Below are 17,565 nucleotides of genomic sequence, written 5' to 3'. Positions count from 1 at the left end.
TGGGGGTTTGGAGCCATGTGGCGCTGTGGCGCTCACAGACGACGGACGGGGGAAGAGGAAATTTACGGAGGAGCCCGTGTGGGTTGATAACGTCATCAACCACGCGGCTTAACCCCGGACGTGCTGCATCCTATTCGTGACGTCATCACGTATTATCAGCTCGGATTATCTTGCTACGTCAGACACATGTTTCATCCTTTTTGTGTTTTCATGTCCTCACTTATCGATTGACATAGAACTCGCCGCTGCTTTGATGTCATACTAAATCCGCAGCCTGATTGCAACTTGTTAGAATTTCTAGCGCATTCTTTTTAGTTCAGCAACGACCGCTAGAGGGCAGTAGTCGTATCCATAGCGCTTTCTGATTGGTTCTCCTGGATCCTGACCAAGTTATTAACCATTATTTTTAATTGATTATACTATTTGACTTAATAATTAATATATTTAATGAAAAAAGTTCATCTATTTACCTGTAAATTTCAATTATTTGTCCATCTGTGGCATGGGAAACCTGGACGATAACAAAAGCCGTGCTTTTATCTCATGAATCATACTATTTAATCTTATCTATCCCATCGTATCTATCCTCTTTGTTCATCTTTGTGCAGCGGAAACCAGCATGAGGCTGATGGATTACACATAGGGAATTCTGTTCCATCTTGCTCAGACCTTTGAACATCCTCGATAATGAATGAATTCATAACTTTAAATTTATTTTGTTTCTATTTTATGTTAAGATATTTTAAATTTCTCATTTCTTTATCTCACAAACATGATTTAAGTATTTTTCTTTTCTTCTCGCCGTTAAATTAAATGTACTAATTTTCACTCCATATGTTTTATATACAAACATAAGATTTTCTTTTTTTCCTCCCATTTTTAAGTTTTACATTCTTTTCCCCTGCGTTTAACTTGCAAAAGTAATAGATTTTATAAAAGTAATATGTTTTCACAATTTTAATTTTTTTTTCTCTTTTTATTTTACAAAAGGTTTTTTTCTCTTCAGTTTAATTTTTCTTTCCGTGTTTTACGTTCTTCACTTTATTTGTTTTACAAAAGCTGTGCTTATTTTCATACGATTTTTTCTTTCATTTTACGAACTCGGTCTTTTTTTCCTATATTTTACTTCAAGAAGTAATTTTTAATTTTTCTTCTATATAAAAGCATTTTTTTAATTCTTTGAAGAATTTTCTTCTCTCATTTCTTTTTTCTTTCTTTGATTTTCCTCTTAAAGTTTTTCTTAATGTTTTAAATACTTATTGATATTACACCTCCATTTCTCGAAGCGTAAAGTTACATATATATTTCTCTGTCTATGAAATTTAAGCTGGAACTTACACGCATATAATTTCCCTCTAGAGGCTTTCATGGATAATATTTTCTGTAAATTTAAACCAATAAGTACGATGTCCCTTCCATATAACTTACTTAGCATATTATATTTCTTATTATTTTTTACGCTACTAATACTTAAGATATACAAAACTTTCTCTTCTAATGTATTACACCATACTACTAACACTTAACAGGTGATACTCCGAACTTTCTCTTCTAATGTATTATACTAACTTTTTGAAACATTATACAAAACGTCGCGGATTCTCTTTTACACATCTCATTTTTGTTCAAAGGATTCATAAAACGTGTCAAACAAATGTAAATTTTAAACTTTCTATTTTCCATTTAGACGCTTTGCCTTACATTTAACCTTTATCAGGTTTTTAAAACATATCTCTGTTAATATTCCGATTCTTTTTTTTTTTTTTTTTTTCCTAAAAATAAATGCATACCTATACGGATTTTTTAAAGATCTACTGTGAATTAAACTTTATAATTCAGACAAAATACATTTTCACAACATAAAATCTACTTGAACTAATGTATGGACATTTCTAACCAGTTTAGTTCAAATACATACGAAATTTCTTATTATTCTCTACCCCTGTCTAATACGTATCAACAGCATTTCATTTCCTATTATTTTACGCTACAGACATTTACATGAATATATTCAGAACGTTCCCTTTTATTGAGCAGGAGGTTTCAGATATATTAGTAACACAGATTATGGACATCTCTAACCAGTTTAGTTCAAATACATACGAAATTTCTTATTATTCTCTACCCCTGTCTAATACGTATCAACAGCATTTCATTTCCTATTATTTTACGCTACAGACATTTACATGAATATATTCAGAACGTTCCCTTTTATTGAGCAGGAGGTTTCAGATATATTAGTAACACAGATTGACTCTTTGAAATATTTTACAAACATATCTTGGATTTTCTTGTACACATTGTATTTAAATACGTTAAATTTTGATTTCTATCATGTGAAAACTTCACCCGGATTCTTAATGTAATCCCACCATTTACCGCAGACCTTCATAAACACTGCTATATTTGAACTTAACACAGCCATAATTTTTTAACAATCTACAGAATTTTTAACTACAGAGAAGAATATCCGCATTGTAATGTAATATTTTAAATTCACTATAGAGCCATATTTGTGTAAAACATCTAAAAAGAAAGGATGTCTGGACATGGAATTAATGTTAAGTCACGGAAGTGAAACTTTATCATCTTTTTCCCAACTTAGGACATAAAAATTTCTCAGCTAGGAATGTACTCGTATATATATATATATATATATATATTTTTTTTTTTTTCAATCATTATTTTTACAAGTCTCAAAGCTTTTTAATATATTCCTTCTAATCTTACAGCTTTTTGAGAATGATTTTTAAGTTATGACACATATCAAATAAAATCCTACATTACAGGGAATATTGACATGAATTTCGAAATAATAATACAACTTAACTTCAATATATTCAATTTGACTGAAGATATGCATTTCAAACTGATATTACTTTGCTTAGAGTTCTTACAGCTCTTTGAGTACATTTTATATTTAATTTTCCAATAATATGAGAAACATTTTTGCATAAGTACCATACAAAACATATAATATTGACATGAACTCCATGGTCCAACGTTGGTCACTTAAATGAACACTTAATACATTTTAGTATGAATTAATTTTAAAAAGAAAAATTCAAATGCAAGTATTCAAACAGAAATGCTTCACAAATTTACATATTAAGCAAACATTCAAGAGAATACTATATATCTAGAGATATTATTTACACTAGTTGGTAATGTAATTTATGAGAACAGCCGCAGACGCATATGAGAGGTATGCAATATCCATGAAAAAACTTCCTACCAAGCCGAAGAGCAATAGTGAAACATAACATATAAGAAGGGGAAAAAATGTCTGAGTATGGAAAACATGAACAAGAAATGAATATGTTTTCTGAAAATGTGTCGAATGGGATAAGTCAGGAGTAAGAACCTTAACCAGTTTCAGGAATAGGGTCTGAAAAATAATGAAGTATTTTTAATCTTATTTTTTGTCTATAATGCATTTATTTGTACTAAAATATTCTGTTTGAAGACTATATTCTACACTTAGAAGGAATTTAATAAATCAGAATGATTTCGTTTTCTGAAGATTTAGGTTCAGAAATATTACAACTCAAAAGAAAAAAGGTTAGAGCAAGAATGACGTATACCGTAACCAATAAAATTTTTTTTCTTCCTAAAAAAATTAAAGTGAAACGTTTTCCACCAAAAAAAAGTAAATGATTTTTTTTTCGACTTTTGAAAATCAAAGTGGAGATTTTTCTCCCTAAAAAAATTAAAGTGAAATTTTTTCGACCTAAAAAAATCTAAATGAATTTCTTTCGACTTTTCAAAATCAAAGTGTAAATTTTTCCCCTTACATTTTGAATTTAACATGAGTTTTCCCATAGACAAAATAAAAGTGGAGATTTTTCTCCCTAAAATAATTAAAGTGAAATTTTTTCGACCTAAAAAAATCTAAATGAATTTTTTTCGACTTTTTAAAATCAAAGTGTAAATTTTTCCCCTTACATTTTGAATTTAAACATGGGTTTTCCCATAGACAAAATAAAAGTGGAGATTTTTCTTCCTAAAAAATTTAAAGTGGAACTTTTTTGACTTAAAAAATCTAAACGAATTTTTTTTTCACGTTTTTAACCTCAAAGTATAATTTTTCTAACTACATTTTGAAATTAACATGGGTTTTACCATAGACGAAATAACAGTGGAGATTTTTCGTCTTAAATTATTAAAGTGAAAATTTTTACCAATATACTTTTCTGCTTTTCATGCCATTACATTTCCAATGAAATTTGATTCATTGCCAGAAAGTTAAATGTTTGTTATTTGTTTTCACATCCGAACGCATTTCGTGTCTCACATATGCTCATTACAACCAAGTTAGAAGTTAAGTGGATTCTTCCTGAAATACTGTACATTTCATTACGGAAAGTATCTTGATTTTGAATCCTCTAATGTTTCTTTTTTTTCCTACATTCCAAGTAAATTTTGTGCATAAAGTTTTCAGTTTCGATGGGAGTTATTTGCGGATGACTATGATGTTATCGTGTTTCCATAAACCTTTTAAAAACTTTGAGTATTACCAATTTTTAATGTTACGGCCACAGCAAATCATTGAATTTTCAAATATTTTCTTATTTGTCTTTTACATTGCCATGTAAAGATTTGGGAATAAATTTTCATTAAATAGATATATTGTTTAATAACGTTTGGAAGATTTTACTTCAATAGCACTACCATGCTGAATCAGAAAATTAAGAAAAGAAATGGAATTTTTTTATCTTAGCATACTATGGAAATAGAGACTGTTAACCCAGCTCATAAAGAATATTTTCTCGAAGTTACCAAGAATCACTGACTTGCACTATCATAGGTTTTTCTCATGAAGACTATTTCTTTCTTAAAAGAAGTTTATATACTAATTTCATTAGAAACATATCTAAGAAAATATATGACATTCATGAGAAACATCAGCACCTTGATTTAAATTACTAGGAAACTAAGAATCATTGTTTTGTAAATATGTTTCTCTTTGACTCAAAAGTTTCTTCTTTATCATATTCTAAATGAACAACTAACCGTACATAAGTAATATATTGTTTTGATGAACCAGTGTTCTATTTTAACTTATTGTATTACATTTTAAAAGACTATGAGAAGAAAGTCATGTTTTCCCCTAAATGCTCATTTTCCAAGTAGAATTTTATTATCACACACATGTGTTTATTGCACTTTTTGATAAAATCTCAAAGGCTGAAATGAGTGTTTCATTACCAAATTTGTATTTTCCGACTTCATTCTACTGAAACTGAAACATTCATAAGTTTTTACGAAGAAATATTTCTACGTGTTGTACTTTTTGATTAATTTTCATACCACTTGATTATCTTTGAAAATTTACTTCTTAGTCCAGTGCTAACACTATATTGCTAATTTTCGCTTTTTCAGTGCCTTTCGTATGTGACATAAACTCAGTTTACAACGTTTTCTTACTTAAACACCTTGCATTGCATTGCTGAACCAGGGCCATGCTTTCATTTTTATTACATATCATCCGAATATTATAAAAAAGGCACATTTTTTCCTTCTGTTAGCAAAATTTGAACGAACATATTACTATTACAGAGACTTCTTTAGTAAAATCTCAACGTTAAACTGAACGTTTCATTACTAATTTTGAAGATTCTGGATATATCCTACTTAAACGTTCATAACTGGTTAGCAAAATAGTTTATACATGTACTCCGTTGTACTCTTGGTTAATTTTAAATTGGTTAATTTCATCTATAACACTTGATTTCTAATGAAGTGTCGAAATGATTATTAACTATCTGCTTTTTGCAAAGAATTTCGTAGATACATGTGTTCAATACAGAAAAATTTTCTAAATTATCAGTATTATTACCAAAATAGAATGCAAAATTTCCCTAAAAATGTATACATTTATTTCTTTAAAAACACGTACAGAATACCCACATTTAATAATTTAATGAGTATTTTTCTATATCAGAACGAAAGGTTTTAAATAATGTCATGTTCCATAAAATTTATGAATTTCTGATGTCGTTGGCTTTTTGCAAACGCTTTGAGAGAGTGTGCTCTCGGTACTCTTTTAAACACTTCGAAACAGTTTTCTCTTTGCTATTGGAAACTATTTTATCTTTGCTATTGATATATGCCAATGAATTCTCGATACTTTTTCTCTTGGTTTATCTTCAGCTTATGAATAATTTAAATACTTAAAAATATATTTGTAGATCATTTATGTTGACACTTGTGATAGATTTCCTGGATGTGTTTTTAGAAAATGTATTTTTTCCCGTAAATGAAACTAATCTTTTCTTAAAATTTTATTATTCAGAGTATTACTCAATTATGACAGAATGCCAGATTTGTTCCCAGTATTCAACATTCATATTAACTTCAGTATTCCAAAGCTCTCACATAAATTTATATTTTTTTTTATCAATAATAAGAAGACGAATGGAATAAATGCAGGTTATGCAGACATAGGGTAAAAATCTGGATGTAAAAGAACTTCTTCAGATCTAGGCAATTCAGTAAAATGTGCAAATATTCATCCTATTCGAAGCTTATTTTTTTGGAATTACATAGCATAAAAATGTACATTTACTGAAAATAGATGTAATGAAGATCAAGTACTCTGCAAAAATCTGGACGGTAATTATACAAATCTAGTTATATGGAAGATTTCCATAAAGTGGTTCGAGCGAAGGAAACACGCCAGCAGTCTCCTAAAACTTTAAGTGAGCACCTGATCTGGGCTCTTACAAAAGTTAAGTAGAATTGAAGATTCTACGTAAGAGCGAAAATCAAAAGCCATTCTTATCAAAAGACTTCTTCATTACGTCATTCTTGCTCTAACCTTTTTTCTTTTGAGTTGTAATATTTCTGAACCTAAATCTTCAGAAAACGAAATCATTCTGATTTATTAAATTCCTTCTAAGTGTAGAATATAGTCTTCAAACAGAATATTTTAGTACAAATAAATGCATTATAGACAAAAAAAAATAAGATTAAAAATACTTCATTATTTTTCAGACCCTATTCCTGAAACTGGTTAAGGTTCTTACTCCTGACTTATCCCATTCGACACATTTTCAGAAAACATATTCATTTCTTGTTCATGTTTTCCATACTCAGACATTTTTTTCCCTTCTTATATGTTATATTTCACTATTGCTCTTTGGCTTGGTAGGAAGTTTTTTCATGGATATTGCATACCTCTCATATGCGTCTGCGGCTGTTCTCATAAATTACATTACCAACTAGTGTAAGTAATATGTCTAGATATATAGTATTCTCTTGAATGTTTGCTTAATATGTAAATTTGTGAAGCATTTCTGTTTGAATACTTGCATTTGAATTTTTCTTTTTAAAATTAATTCATACTAAAATGTATTAAGTGTTCATTTAAGTGACCAACGTTGGACCATGGAGTTCATGTCAATATTATATGTTTTGTATGGTACTTATGCAAAAATGTTTCTCATATTATTGGAAAATTAAATGTAAGATGTACTCAAAGAGCTGTAAGAACTCTAAGCAAAGTAATGTCAGTTTGAAATGCATATCTTCAGTCAAATTGAATATATTGAAGTTAAGTTGTATTATTATTTCGAAATTCATGTCAATATTCCCTGTAATGTAGGATTTTATTTGATATGTGTCATAACTTAAAAATCATTCTCAAAAAGCTGTAAGATTAGAAGGAATATATTAAAAAGCTTTGAGACTCGTAAAAATAATGATTGAATATATATATATATATATATATATATATATATATATACGAGTACATTCCTAGCTGAGAAATTTTTATGTCCTAAGTTGGGAAAAAGATGATAAAGTTTCACTTCCGTGACTTAACATTAATTCCATGTCCAGACATCCTTTCTTTTTAGATGTTTTACACAAATATGGCTCTATAGTGAATTTAAAATATTACATTACAATGCGGATATTCTTCTCTGTAGTTAAAAATTCTGTAGATTGTTAAAAAATTATGGCTGTGTTAAGTTCAAATATAGCAGTGTTTATGAAGGTCTGCGGTAAATGGTGGGATTACATTAAGAATCCGGGTGAAGTTTTCACATGATAGAAATCAAAATTTAACGTATTTAAATACAATGTGTACAAGAAAATCCAAGATATGTTTGTAAAATATTTCAAAGAGTCAATCTGTGTTACTAATATATCTGAAACCTCCTGCTCAATAAAAGGGAACGTTCTGAATATATTCATGTAAATGTCTGTAGCGTAAAATAATAGGAAATGAAATGCTGTTGATACGTATTAGACAGGGGTAGAGAATAATAAGAAATTTCGTATGTATTTGAACTAAACTGGTTAGAGATGTCCATAATCTGTGTTACTAATATATCTGAAACCTCCTGCTCAATAAAAGGGAACGTTCTGAATATATTCATGTAAATGTCTGTAGCGTAAAATAATAGGAAATGAAATGCTGTTGATACGTATTAGACAGGGGTAGAGAATAATAAGAAATTTCGTATGTATTTGAACTAAACTGGTTAGAAATGTCCATACATTAGTTCAAGTAGATTTTATGTTGTGAAAATGTATTTTGTCTGAATTATAAAGTTTAATTCACAGTAGATCTTTAAAAAATCCGTATAGGTATGCATTTATTTTTAGGAAAAAAAAAAAAAAAAAAAGAATCGGAATATTAACAGAGATATGTTTTAAAAACCTGATAAAGGTTAAATGTAAGGCAAAGCGTCTAAATGGAAAATAGAAAGTTTAAAATTTACATTTGTTTGACACGTTTTATGAATCCTTTGAACAAAAATGAGATGTGTAAAAGAGAATCCGCGACGTTTTGTATAATGTTTCAAAAAGTTAGTATAATACATTAGAAGAGAAAGTTCGGAGTATCACCTGTTAAGTGTTAGTAGTATGGTGTAATACATTAGAAGAGAAAGTTTTGTATATCTTAAGTATTAGTAGCGTAAAAAATAATAAGAAATATAATATGCTAAGTAAGTTATATGGAAGGGACATCGTACTTATTGGTTTAAATTTACAGAAAATATTATCCATGAAAGCCTCTAGAGGGAAATTATATGCGTGTAAGTTCCAGCTTAAATTTCATAGACAGAGAAATATATATGTAACTTTACGCTTCGAGAAATGGAGGTGTAATATCAATAAGTATTTAAAACATTAAGAAAAACTTTAAGAGGAAAATCAAAGAAAGAAAAAAGAAATGAGAGAAGAAAATTCTTCAAAGAATTAAAAAAATGCTTTTATATAGAAGAAAAATTAAAAATTACTTCTTGAAGTAAAATATAGGAAAAAAAGACCGAGTTCGTAAAATGAAAGAAAAAATCGTATGAAAATAAGCACAGCTTTTGTAAAACAAATAAAGTGAAGAACGTAAAACACGGAAAGAAAAATTAAACTGAAGAGAAAAAAACCTTTTGTAAAATAAAAAGAGAAAAAAAAATTAAAATTGTGAAAACATATTACTTTTATAAAATCTATTACTTTTGCAAGTTAAACGCAGGGGAAAAGAATGTAAAACTTAAAAATGGGAGGAAAAAAAGAAAATCTTATGTTTGTATATAAAACATATGGAGTGAAAATTAGTACATTTAATTTAACGGCGAGAAGAAAAGAAAAATACTTAAATCATGTTTGTGAGATAAAGAAATGAGAAATTTAAAATATCTTAACATAAAATAGAAACAAAATAAATTTAAAGTTATGAATTCATTCATTATCGAGGATGTTCAAAGGTCTGAGCAAGATGGAACAGAATTCCCTATGTGTAATCCATCAGCCTCATGCTGGTTTCCGCTGCACAAAGATGAACAAAGAGGATAGATACGATGGGATAGATAAGATTAAATAGTATGATTCATGAGATAAAAGCACGGCTTTTGTTATCGTCCAGGTTTCCCATGCCACAGATGGACAAATAATTGAAATTTACAGGTAAATAGATGAACTTTTTTCATTAAATATATTAATTATTAAGTCAAATAGTATAATCAATTAAAAATAATGGTTAATAACTTGGTCAGGATCCAGGAGAACCAATCAGAAAGCGCTATGGATACGACTACTGCCCTCTAGCGGTCGTTGCTGAACTAAAAAGAATGCGCTAGAAATTCTAACAAGTTGCAATCAGACTGCGGATTTAGTATGACATCAAAGCAGCGGCGAGTTCTATGTCAATCGATAAGTGAGGACATGAAAACACAAAAAGGATGAAACATGTGTCTGACGTAGCAAGATAATCCGAGCTGATAATGCGTGATGACGTCACGAATAGGATGCAGCACGTCCGGGGTTAAGCCGCGTGGTTGATGACGTATCAACCCGCACGAGCTCCTCCGTAAATTTCCTCTTCCCCCGTCCGTCGTCTGTGAGCGCCACAGCGCCACATGGCTCCAAACCCCCATATTCTATCTACTAACTACAATATTTTTTTAATGATTCAATTTGTTGCGATAATGAACACCGAGACTACTTTGAACAGTGCTTCTTTATAAAGATAGCTCACACTTATGCATGTCGGTTGCAGTTCGAAAAGAAAGGAACCTACGTAAATGTACCGTGGTATAATGGTTCGTGCAGCATTATGAAGATCAGTTCCTAATTTGAAAATATCTGATGTGTACACCACATGACTTCCTTGTACAGAATATTAAGTTATACGCATTTTTTCTTGCATTTCATTTAAACTTATTGGATTGAATTAAATCTACTTCGCCGACAGCGCATAAACCACAATAGAATAAATGCATTCTTTAAAATTCACTCTAGTATTTGTTTACCATAGGACTCTGGAGCTAGATTCACTTAACAGTGTTATATTTCGTTCATATTATAACTCAGAATGCAAGAATGCACAAAATTTATATCATTTAAAGAATAGAATTATCTAATCGTTGCCACATGTTCTATTCAAATACTATAATAAAGCTAGAAGGATGTATAAAAGAAATTAAGCAAACAAAACAAAAAAGAAACAGTTTTTCACAGACGATAAAGTATTTCTCATTCAATTAATTCAGTTCTCACTTCGCGAGAAGGCAAAAATACATAAAAACTCAAAATATCTATATTAAAAATTACGAAGTAAATCTTAAACACTTATTTCCTCGAAAAAATTTCAGAAAGGATTTAGCATGATTTAATAATTGGCAATAATAAATGAAGGCGTTATCTTTGTTGTTGCGAAGCTAAGTTTATCTAGATTGGCAACAAATCCACTAGTCTGCTGTTTTAAATGTAAACAAGCAATGGCCTCCATCAAAAAATTATTAAGCTTAACGGCACTTAAACAACTTTAAAATTGTTGATAATTCTAAAAATATTGCATACAGATTTCTTAAAGGCATAAAAACCGTAACCAGAAGATAAAAACAACATAATTCAATCATTTTTAAAGCAAAAAATGTACAATTTACAAACATATACGAGTAAAGAAACTGAGATCACTGAGCCGGGTAACAGAGTGGATATATATATAAATATATTTATATACGTTTGGTGCGGCCGATTGCAACCAAAATACGAGGTGCACATCTGCATGTTATAGCAGTCCTATGTGCAAAATTTCAACGTTCTGAGGCTACTCGTTTTTGAGTTATGCGAGATACGTACGTACATACGTTCGTACAGACGCCACGAAAAATTCTCTTCAGAATTCATTTTAAAGCAGTTTTATAATTTTTTTGAGGGAACGAGTCTTTTATTCTGTTCTTACGGACAGATATCACTCAAAAACATCGTTAAATTGGATTCGATAGCGGTCAAAATGGATATTTTCGTTGAAATATGCTGCCTGAAATTTTTCGCGATTACAATACTTCCTTTTTACTTCGTACAAAGAAGTAAAAAGACTTCATAAGACTGCGGGTACCATTATGCCGGCGCACCCTTCTGCAGTTCCGAATTTCGTTTACATTATGATTTACATTTGCAAATAGAAGCTAAAGTTGCGCAAGTGGGCCGCTGTATGACGGTAATCCACACTGATGAAGGTTTGCTTTTCTCAAGTGAGAAATTGATCTTAACAAGCATGCTCGCATCTTTGTACCTAGGAACTTTTATGAAAGTTCTTGTTTTTTCGAATAGCCGCTGATATACATAAGGGTGGCACACCTTTTATGATACTACAAAAACGATCTCATTAGCAACTTGTTTTTATAATATGGGTGCTAAGCCAAGACATTTTACAGTACTTATCACCGATTTGCAAGCATAAGCTCTTACGTTTCTGATCTTTTTTCTAACGAACATGATTTTATGTTTAACTCGAAACCAATTTAAAAAAATCCACAAAAGATCTTTTGCGGAGCTCTTGGAAACAAAGCGATTTTATGTTTCTATTCATTACTTGTAACAAACAATTTTTAATAATTATTGTGACTTTATGGTAACTAAAGACTACGACACCTCTTCCGGTTTTACGAAAACAAAAGTTTACGAAGTAGAACGACGTAAAAATAGCTTTATCTGTGTAAACTCTTGATGCTTCTGATTACATCTTGGCTGCAGATTGAGATACTGATAATACGTTTGATGTAACGGATGTAGGCATTTTTCTTTGCGTATTGGGTGTTGGAATGTCGATAAAAATGTACATTCTATTTCCAAAAGCATTCTGTTTAAACGAACTTGATTATTTATTTTTCCAAATATTTTTATTATATTCAGGTTGTTATAAAATATTTGTAAGCCTTTTACTAGGTACATTTTGAAATATTTTTTGATAAGTAATGGCGCTTTTATTCTCTGCCTTTGTCTTGCACGAGAATAATAAGGGGCTTTCCACAAACCATAATTCCACTTTACATTTATTTTACGAAGTAAAGCATTTTAAGCGGGTAGCTATTAAAACCCAATTATTACCTATCATTTAACAAATTTGGTAAGTTTTCTGAATGTTTTCCATTGGTCTCCATTAGTTTTATATACTTCCATTAGTTTTTATTAATAAGACCTAAATTGTTGAGAACCCAAAAAGTTTAGTTCATCTCCAACTGCTGCGAAAGATATGGTACATTTCAATTTTGTATTCTCTAAAGACTCTTTTGACGCTTTTAAATCTGGTAAATTTTTATACTTTGGAAGATTTCTTTTGTTTTATATTGCAAATTCTTGACTTTCTTTGAACTTTTGTGTCCTTAGTCACGACACAGATCTCACTTTAAATCATATGCACCAACGCATATCATTACATTCATCAGATTCTACTTAAGGAAATCTTCTAGCATACAAATAAAAAAAAATCCAACAATTCAAATTTACCAATAATATAACATTAAAATTATGACAGGCAAGACAATGGTAAGCAATTTTCATAATTTTTAACCTTTACTACACTGCAGAATGATTTTTTAAAATACATTTTAGGAGAGTAATTTTTCCTTTGTAGGAGATGTTGTCATCGGTCAAATGTAATTGAAAATTTCAATTACATTCAATCAAGAAACGAAAATTTCACTGTCAAAAATAAGAATTTCTACATATAATAAAAGAGTCTGCCTGTGTGTGTGGTGCCTTTCGTTCGTGCTGCGCGTAAGCTAATAGACCCAGGGCTACGAAATTTGGTACATGGGTCCATCTAGACAAGAGCCAATGCATCTCGAAGTGATTTTTTTCAAAATTCGAATCACATGTTTTTTTATTTTATCTTTTTTGATGATATCGCATCATTTTGAATAGTTTCATGCTTTTATAAATGTGGTTTTGGCAATAGTTTTTTTCATTCAATGCTTTGTATACTGGACTGCTAACTGTTGAAAATATGAGATAAAATATTTCTTATTTCATGCTGTTTATTTTCGTTAAATTTGTGGATACGCAACACGTACATCGCAATCTTCTTATTCTGACGCGCACGTGTCTCGTGAGGCACAACAGAAGGAATTTTCTTTTTTTTTTCTCTCTCTCTCATTAGCTGATGGTAAAGAAATTTGTATATTTTGAATTATGTCATCCGCAAAGCACAATTTTGATCGGTTATTGCTTTCTGATGATAATATCATTCTTTTAGAAATGTGGTTTCGGCAAGTTTCATTCATTGCTTTGCATACTGGACTGCTGACTGTTTTCTCTTGAACATATGAGATTTATTGCTTATTTCATTGTAATTTTTTACATTATGTTTTAATTATATATAATTTAAATTATATAAAATATTTTGCTTGATTTGTTTTAGGAAACAAAGTTTCTAACTTCCTTTACTTAACTTCCTCCTTGATTTAAGATTTTGCAACAAGAAGTTGGTTAATTTATTTATTAGGATAATTAATATTTGCATGAACGGATATTGCATATTTCATTGTAATTTTTTTAATATGTGATAAATTTTTATTGATTTTTTTTTCGATGAAGTTGTTCTGCAGAGTAAAATTCTGTGAAAGTTTTAAATTTGATGTTTGGTGTTTGTTACCTTTACGCATTTTAACGGTACATTTTAAAGCCAGACGAAGGCTGGCCTCATAGCAGCTAGTCATATGTAATTTAATAAATCATATTTAAAATAAACAATGATCACTACATTTATTTTCCTTAATTATAACTGCAATTTGATTATGTAAATATTCTTTTTTTCTTAAACCTTCCATAAAACTTCCATAAAAATTATGAACACAACTCTATCATTAAATTAAATTAAAGCTATAAAAATTATTTTATTATTATTATTATATACTTTATTATTTTTTTCTTAAATAATAGGATCAGGAGCAAATAATCGGCTTAATAATTGTAATGAGCCGTGAGGTTTATCCTAAGTTGCTAACAGTTATTTTTAGTTAAAGCCACTGTCCTATCTCTCTTAATTTCAGCTTACAATTTCCTGCCAGAACGTGCTTTCAGAATCGCGGTTAAATACAAATGTAGAAGGAGAAAGTATTTAAAGTTGAAGTACTGACTTTGTTAGAAAGTCAGAGCTATTTCGACGCCCGGCTGAAGATTTCGACGCCCGGCTGAAGCTATTTCGACGCCCGGCCGTATTTCAGGCCCTTGATTGCTTCGCCGTTTAGTTAGCGTTAAGGGGCCAACTCCTGTAAAATTGTGATAGCTTCGGCTATATCTCTTTAGTTAAGTTTTATTCCTTATTATTCTTGAGTTCAAGCCCAAGTAGAGGCTTTTCTGTACGTCCTGAGAGAGGACCGCCCGTTAAATTTATTTTGAAAAATAAAGGGTAATTAGCCCTTCTCGAGTCTGTTCTCTGTCTACTGAACTAAAGCGATTATTCGCTTTACCAGTTCTCAAGGTTCCACACATTTAGCTGTAAATTATAGTTTGGAACATTACAGAGTGAAAATTCAAAAATTCAAAAATATTAATTAAAACTTTAGCATTTTTGGTCCATCATAATGCACCGAAATAAACAGATTTTATGAATAGTTATAGGGAATTAAAACTTAAAATATGTATTAGAAGCACAAATAGCAATAAAAGCAATTCAATAACTTTAAGGTTATTTATTCAGATATCATTAAGTATCCTCTTATGAAAATAAAATTTTTAAAGGGTATTCAGCACTTTTCCGGCGCTTAAAACTTTTAATTTAACTCATAGTATCTTATTCTTTCTAGTATGTGACTGTGGAGGAAACGGTAAATGCATTTTCGACATAAATGGAAAAAAGAGCTGTCAATGTGAAGAATCTTTTAAGGAATATAATGGAATATGCGTCTGTAAGTATATTTTGATGGAATGAAAAAATTAGTATTATGTGTTTGTAAACATTTTCCATAAGTTCCATAAATAAAACTTTCATTATAACGCGAATTTATATTAAGCAATTAATTCAGGTAAATTTTAGTCTAATGAAAGAATGTGTTTTACTCAAGCATTTACACAAACATTGCTTCTATTTTCTTATTTGTTAACCTCTAATATGCAAGGCCTTGCAAGGTCTACACAGCACTTGGCATGTTCACACAGTTCCATGATTCTGTAGCAGAACTCCTGTTTCAGAGTACTGTTCAAGTCTCTCAGCTCTCTGAATCTATTTAGTACTATTAAAACAATATCTTTTGAGGAAGAAGAAAGGGAGGAGGAAATAAGATGCAAACGCCAAATGTGGTGAATAATAGGGGATGGATAAGAATTTGTGATACTTTTCTTTTGCTGAAACTACTTAAAGTGAATGGAAATCAGTGAACGGCGTGTTAAGGTAGTAAGACCAATTATTTGATTGAGCATTTTTTAGATCTGATGAGATGAATTCTCTTCAGAAATATGGCCATTCTTCTGTCATGAAATATGGAGTTTATTAACATGGTCATTTCATTCCAAATTTCTGAAACCGACGCTTCTGTGGTCATGGTGAAGCAGCCCAAACTGATGATTGCCCAAGCAGATGACTGCCATTTTGTTTCAGAATCAACAGCAAAGCACCAATTTCATCTCCAGTCGCAAATGGTAGAGATGCAAGACATAATGTCTGCCATTTGAATCATATTACGACAAGCAGATATATGATCTTCTTTCCACTGTCCAATCAAAAGATGTGGATTATAGCAAGAACAAAACCTTCTTTTTTCAAGATTGTCCACTACAATTTTGTGAGCAGTGTTAATTTATCGTTTGAAGAGACAGATGACGATTTTTCTCCTACAATTGTCGAATATTTTTTAAGTTCTCGTCAGTTCGATACTGCGAAAGGCTGCCGCTATGGACTCATTAACATGTTCGCGACCGTTATGATACTGTCCGCACCATCGAAAAACATGGGACTGTGTTAATGCTCGATCCGTACACGCTTTACATAACATTCCAATGTCTTCTTTGCTGCCTTCTCACTTTACAACAAAAACCTTATTCGCATTATTTGCTCAACTTTCGAATTCATGGGAACAGACTTCCGCAGGATCAAAACACATGATAAAACTGCATAAAAATTTCTATCCATAAGCTGACGATATTTTGGAGATCTAAATTACATGACAATAATCATGATTACATGACAATAATAATATTACATGACAATAATCATTTCACAGATTTACTGGAATTCTTTTTAAAACATTAATTCTAAAACATTTTAGAAGCACTTTGCATACTATTTTCTTAATTCTGTGTGTATGTATATGGAAAAAGATTGGGCAATGAAGCGCAATCATTTAGCGAATATAGCACTTCAAATCTCAAGCAAAAGTATGTATTTTGGTTGGAAGCACTGATTAATCTCAAATTCTGTCAACGGTAGCAGGGTCTGAAGTCTGAATATCAAGATAGAGGCACAGCTTACGTAGAAAAGGGACACTTACATATCACCCGTTCTAATTTTCAATCACCCGTTCTAAATTTAATTTGAATTTTTCATTTCTCGAAAGCATGACTAAGAATGTATATCACATTATGATGTGATATAAAAAATGTACACACATCACAGACATTTAATGAATAATATTAGAAAAGCTACAGATTTGAATTTGAATAACAGTACCATTGCGCGCTTTCGTGCTCTTTAGATACAGCATGACTTTAAGTATTTAAATAGTTACTCAGCGTCTACTTACTCTTGTTATTTTAACAGAGTTCGTTTGTTACCCCTTCCGCATGTATCAACATCTATCTGACATCATCGTCTTTCGCCTCGCTCTCGCTGTC

At 30.5% G+C, this 17,565-nt stretch overlaps 1 protein-coding gene across 2 annotated transcripts in view; it reads left to right on the top strand.

The window, feature by feature from the left end:
* LOC118205481 (uncharacterized) overlaps positions 1-17,565 on the top strand; it is a 370,084-nt gene that overhangs the window by 328,699 nt on the left and 23,820 nt on the right. For both annotated transcript variants that reach the window (XM_085826166.1, XM_085826165.1), the window contains one exon: positions 15,543-15,644. In XM_085826166.1, the coding sequence (XP_085682292.1) occupies positions 15,543-15,644 (102 nt within the window). The remainder of the gene's footprint in view (positions 1-15,542; positions 15,645-17,565) is intronic.

The sequence above is a fragment of the Stegodyphus dumicola genome, chromosome 11 (genome assembly GCF_044657685.1).
Source record: "Stegodyphus dumicola isolate Sdum_Otavi_A_Nest chromosome 11, ASM4465768v1".
Taxonomy (NCBI): Eukaryota; Metazoa; Arthropoda; class Arachnida; order Araneae; family Eresidae; genus Stegodyphus; species Stegodyphus dumicola.
This window is presented reverse-complemented; position numbering and strand designations above follow the sequence as displayed.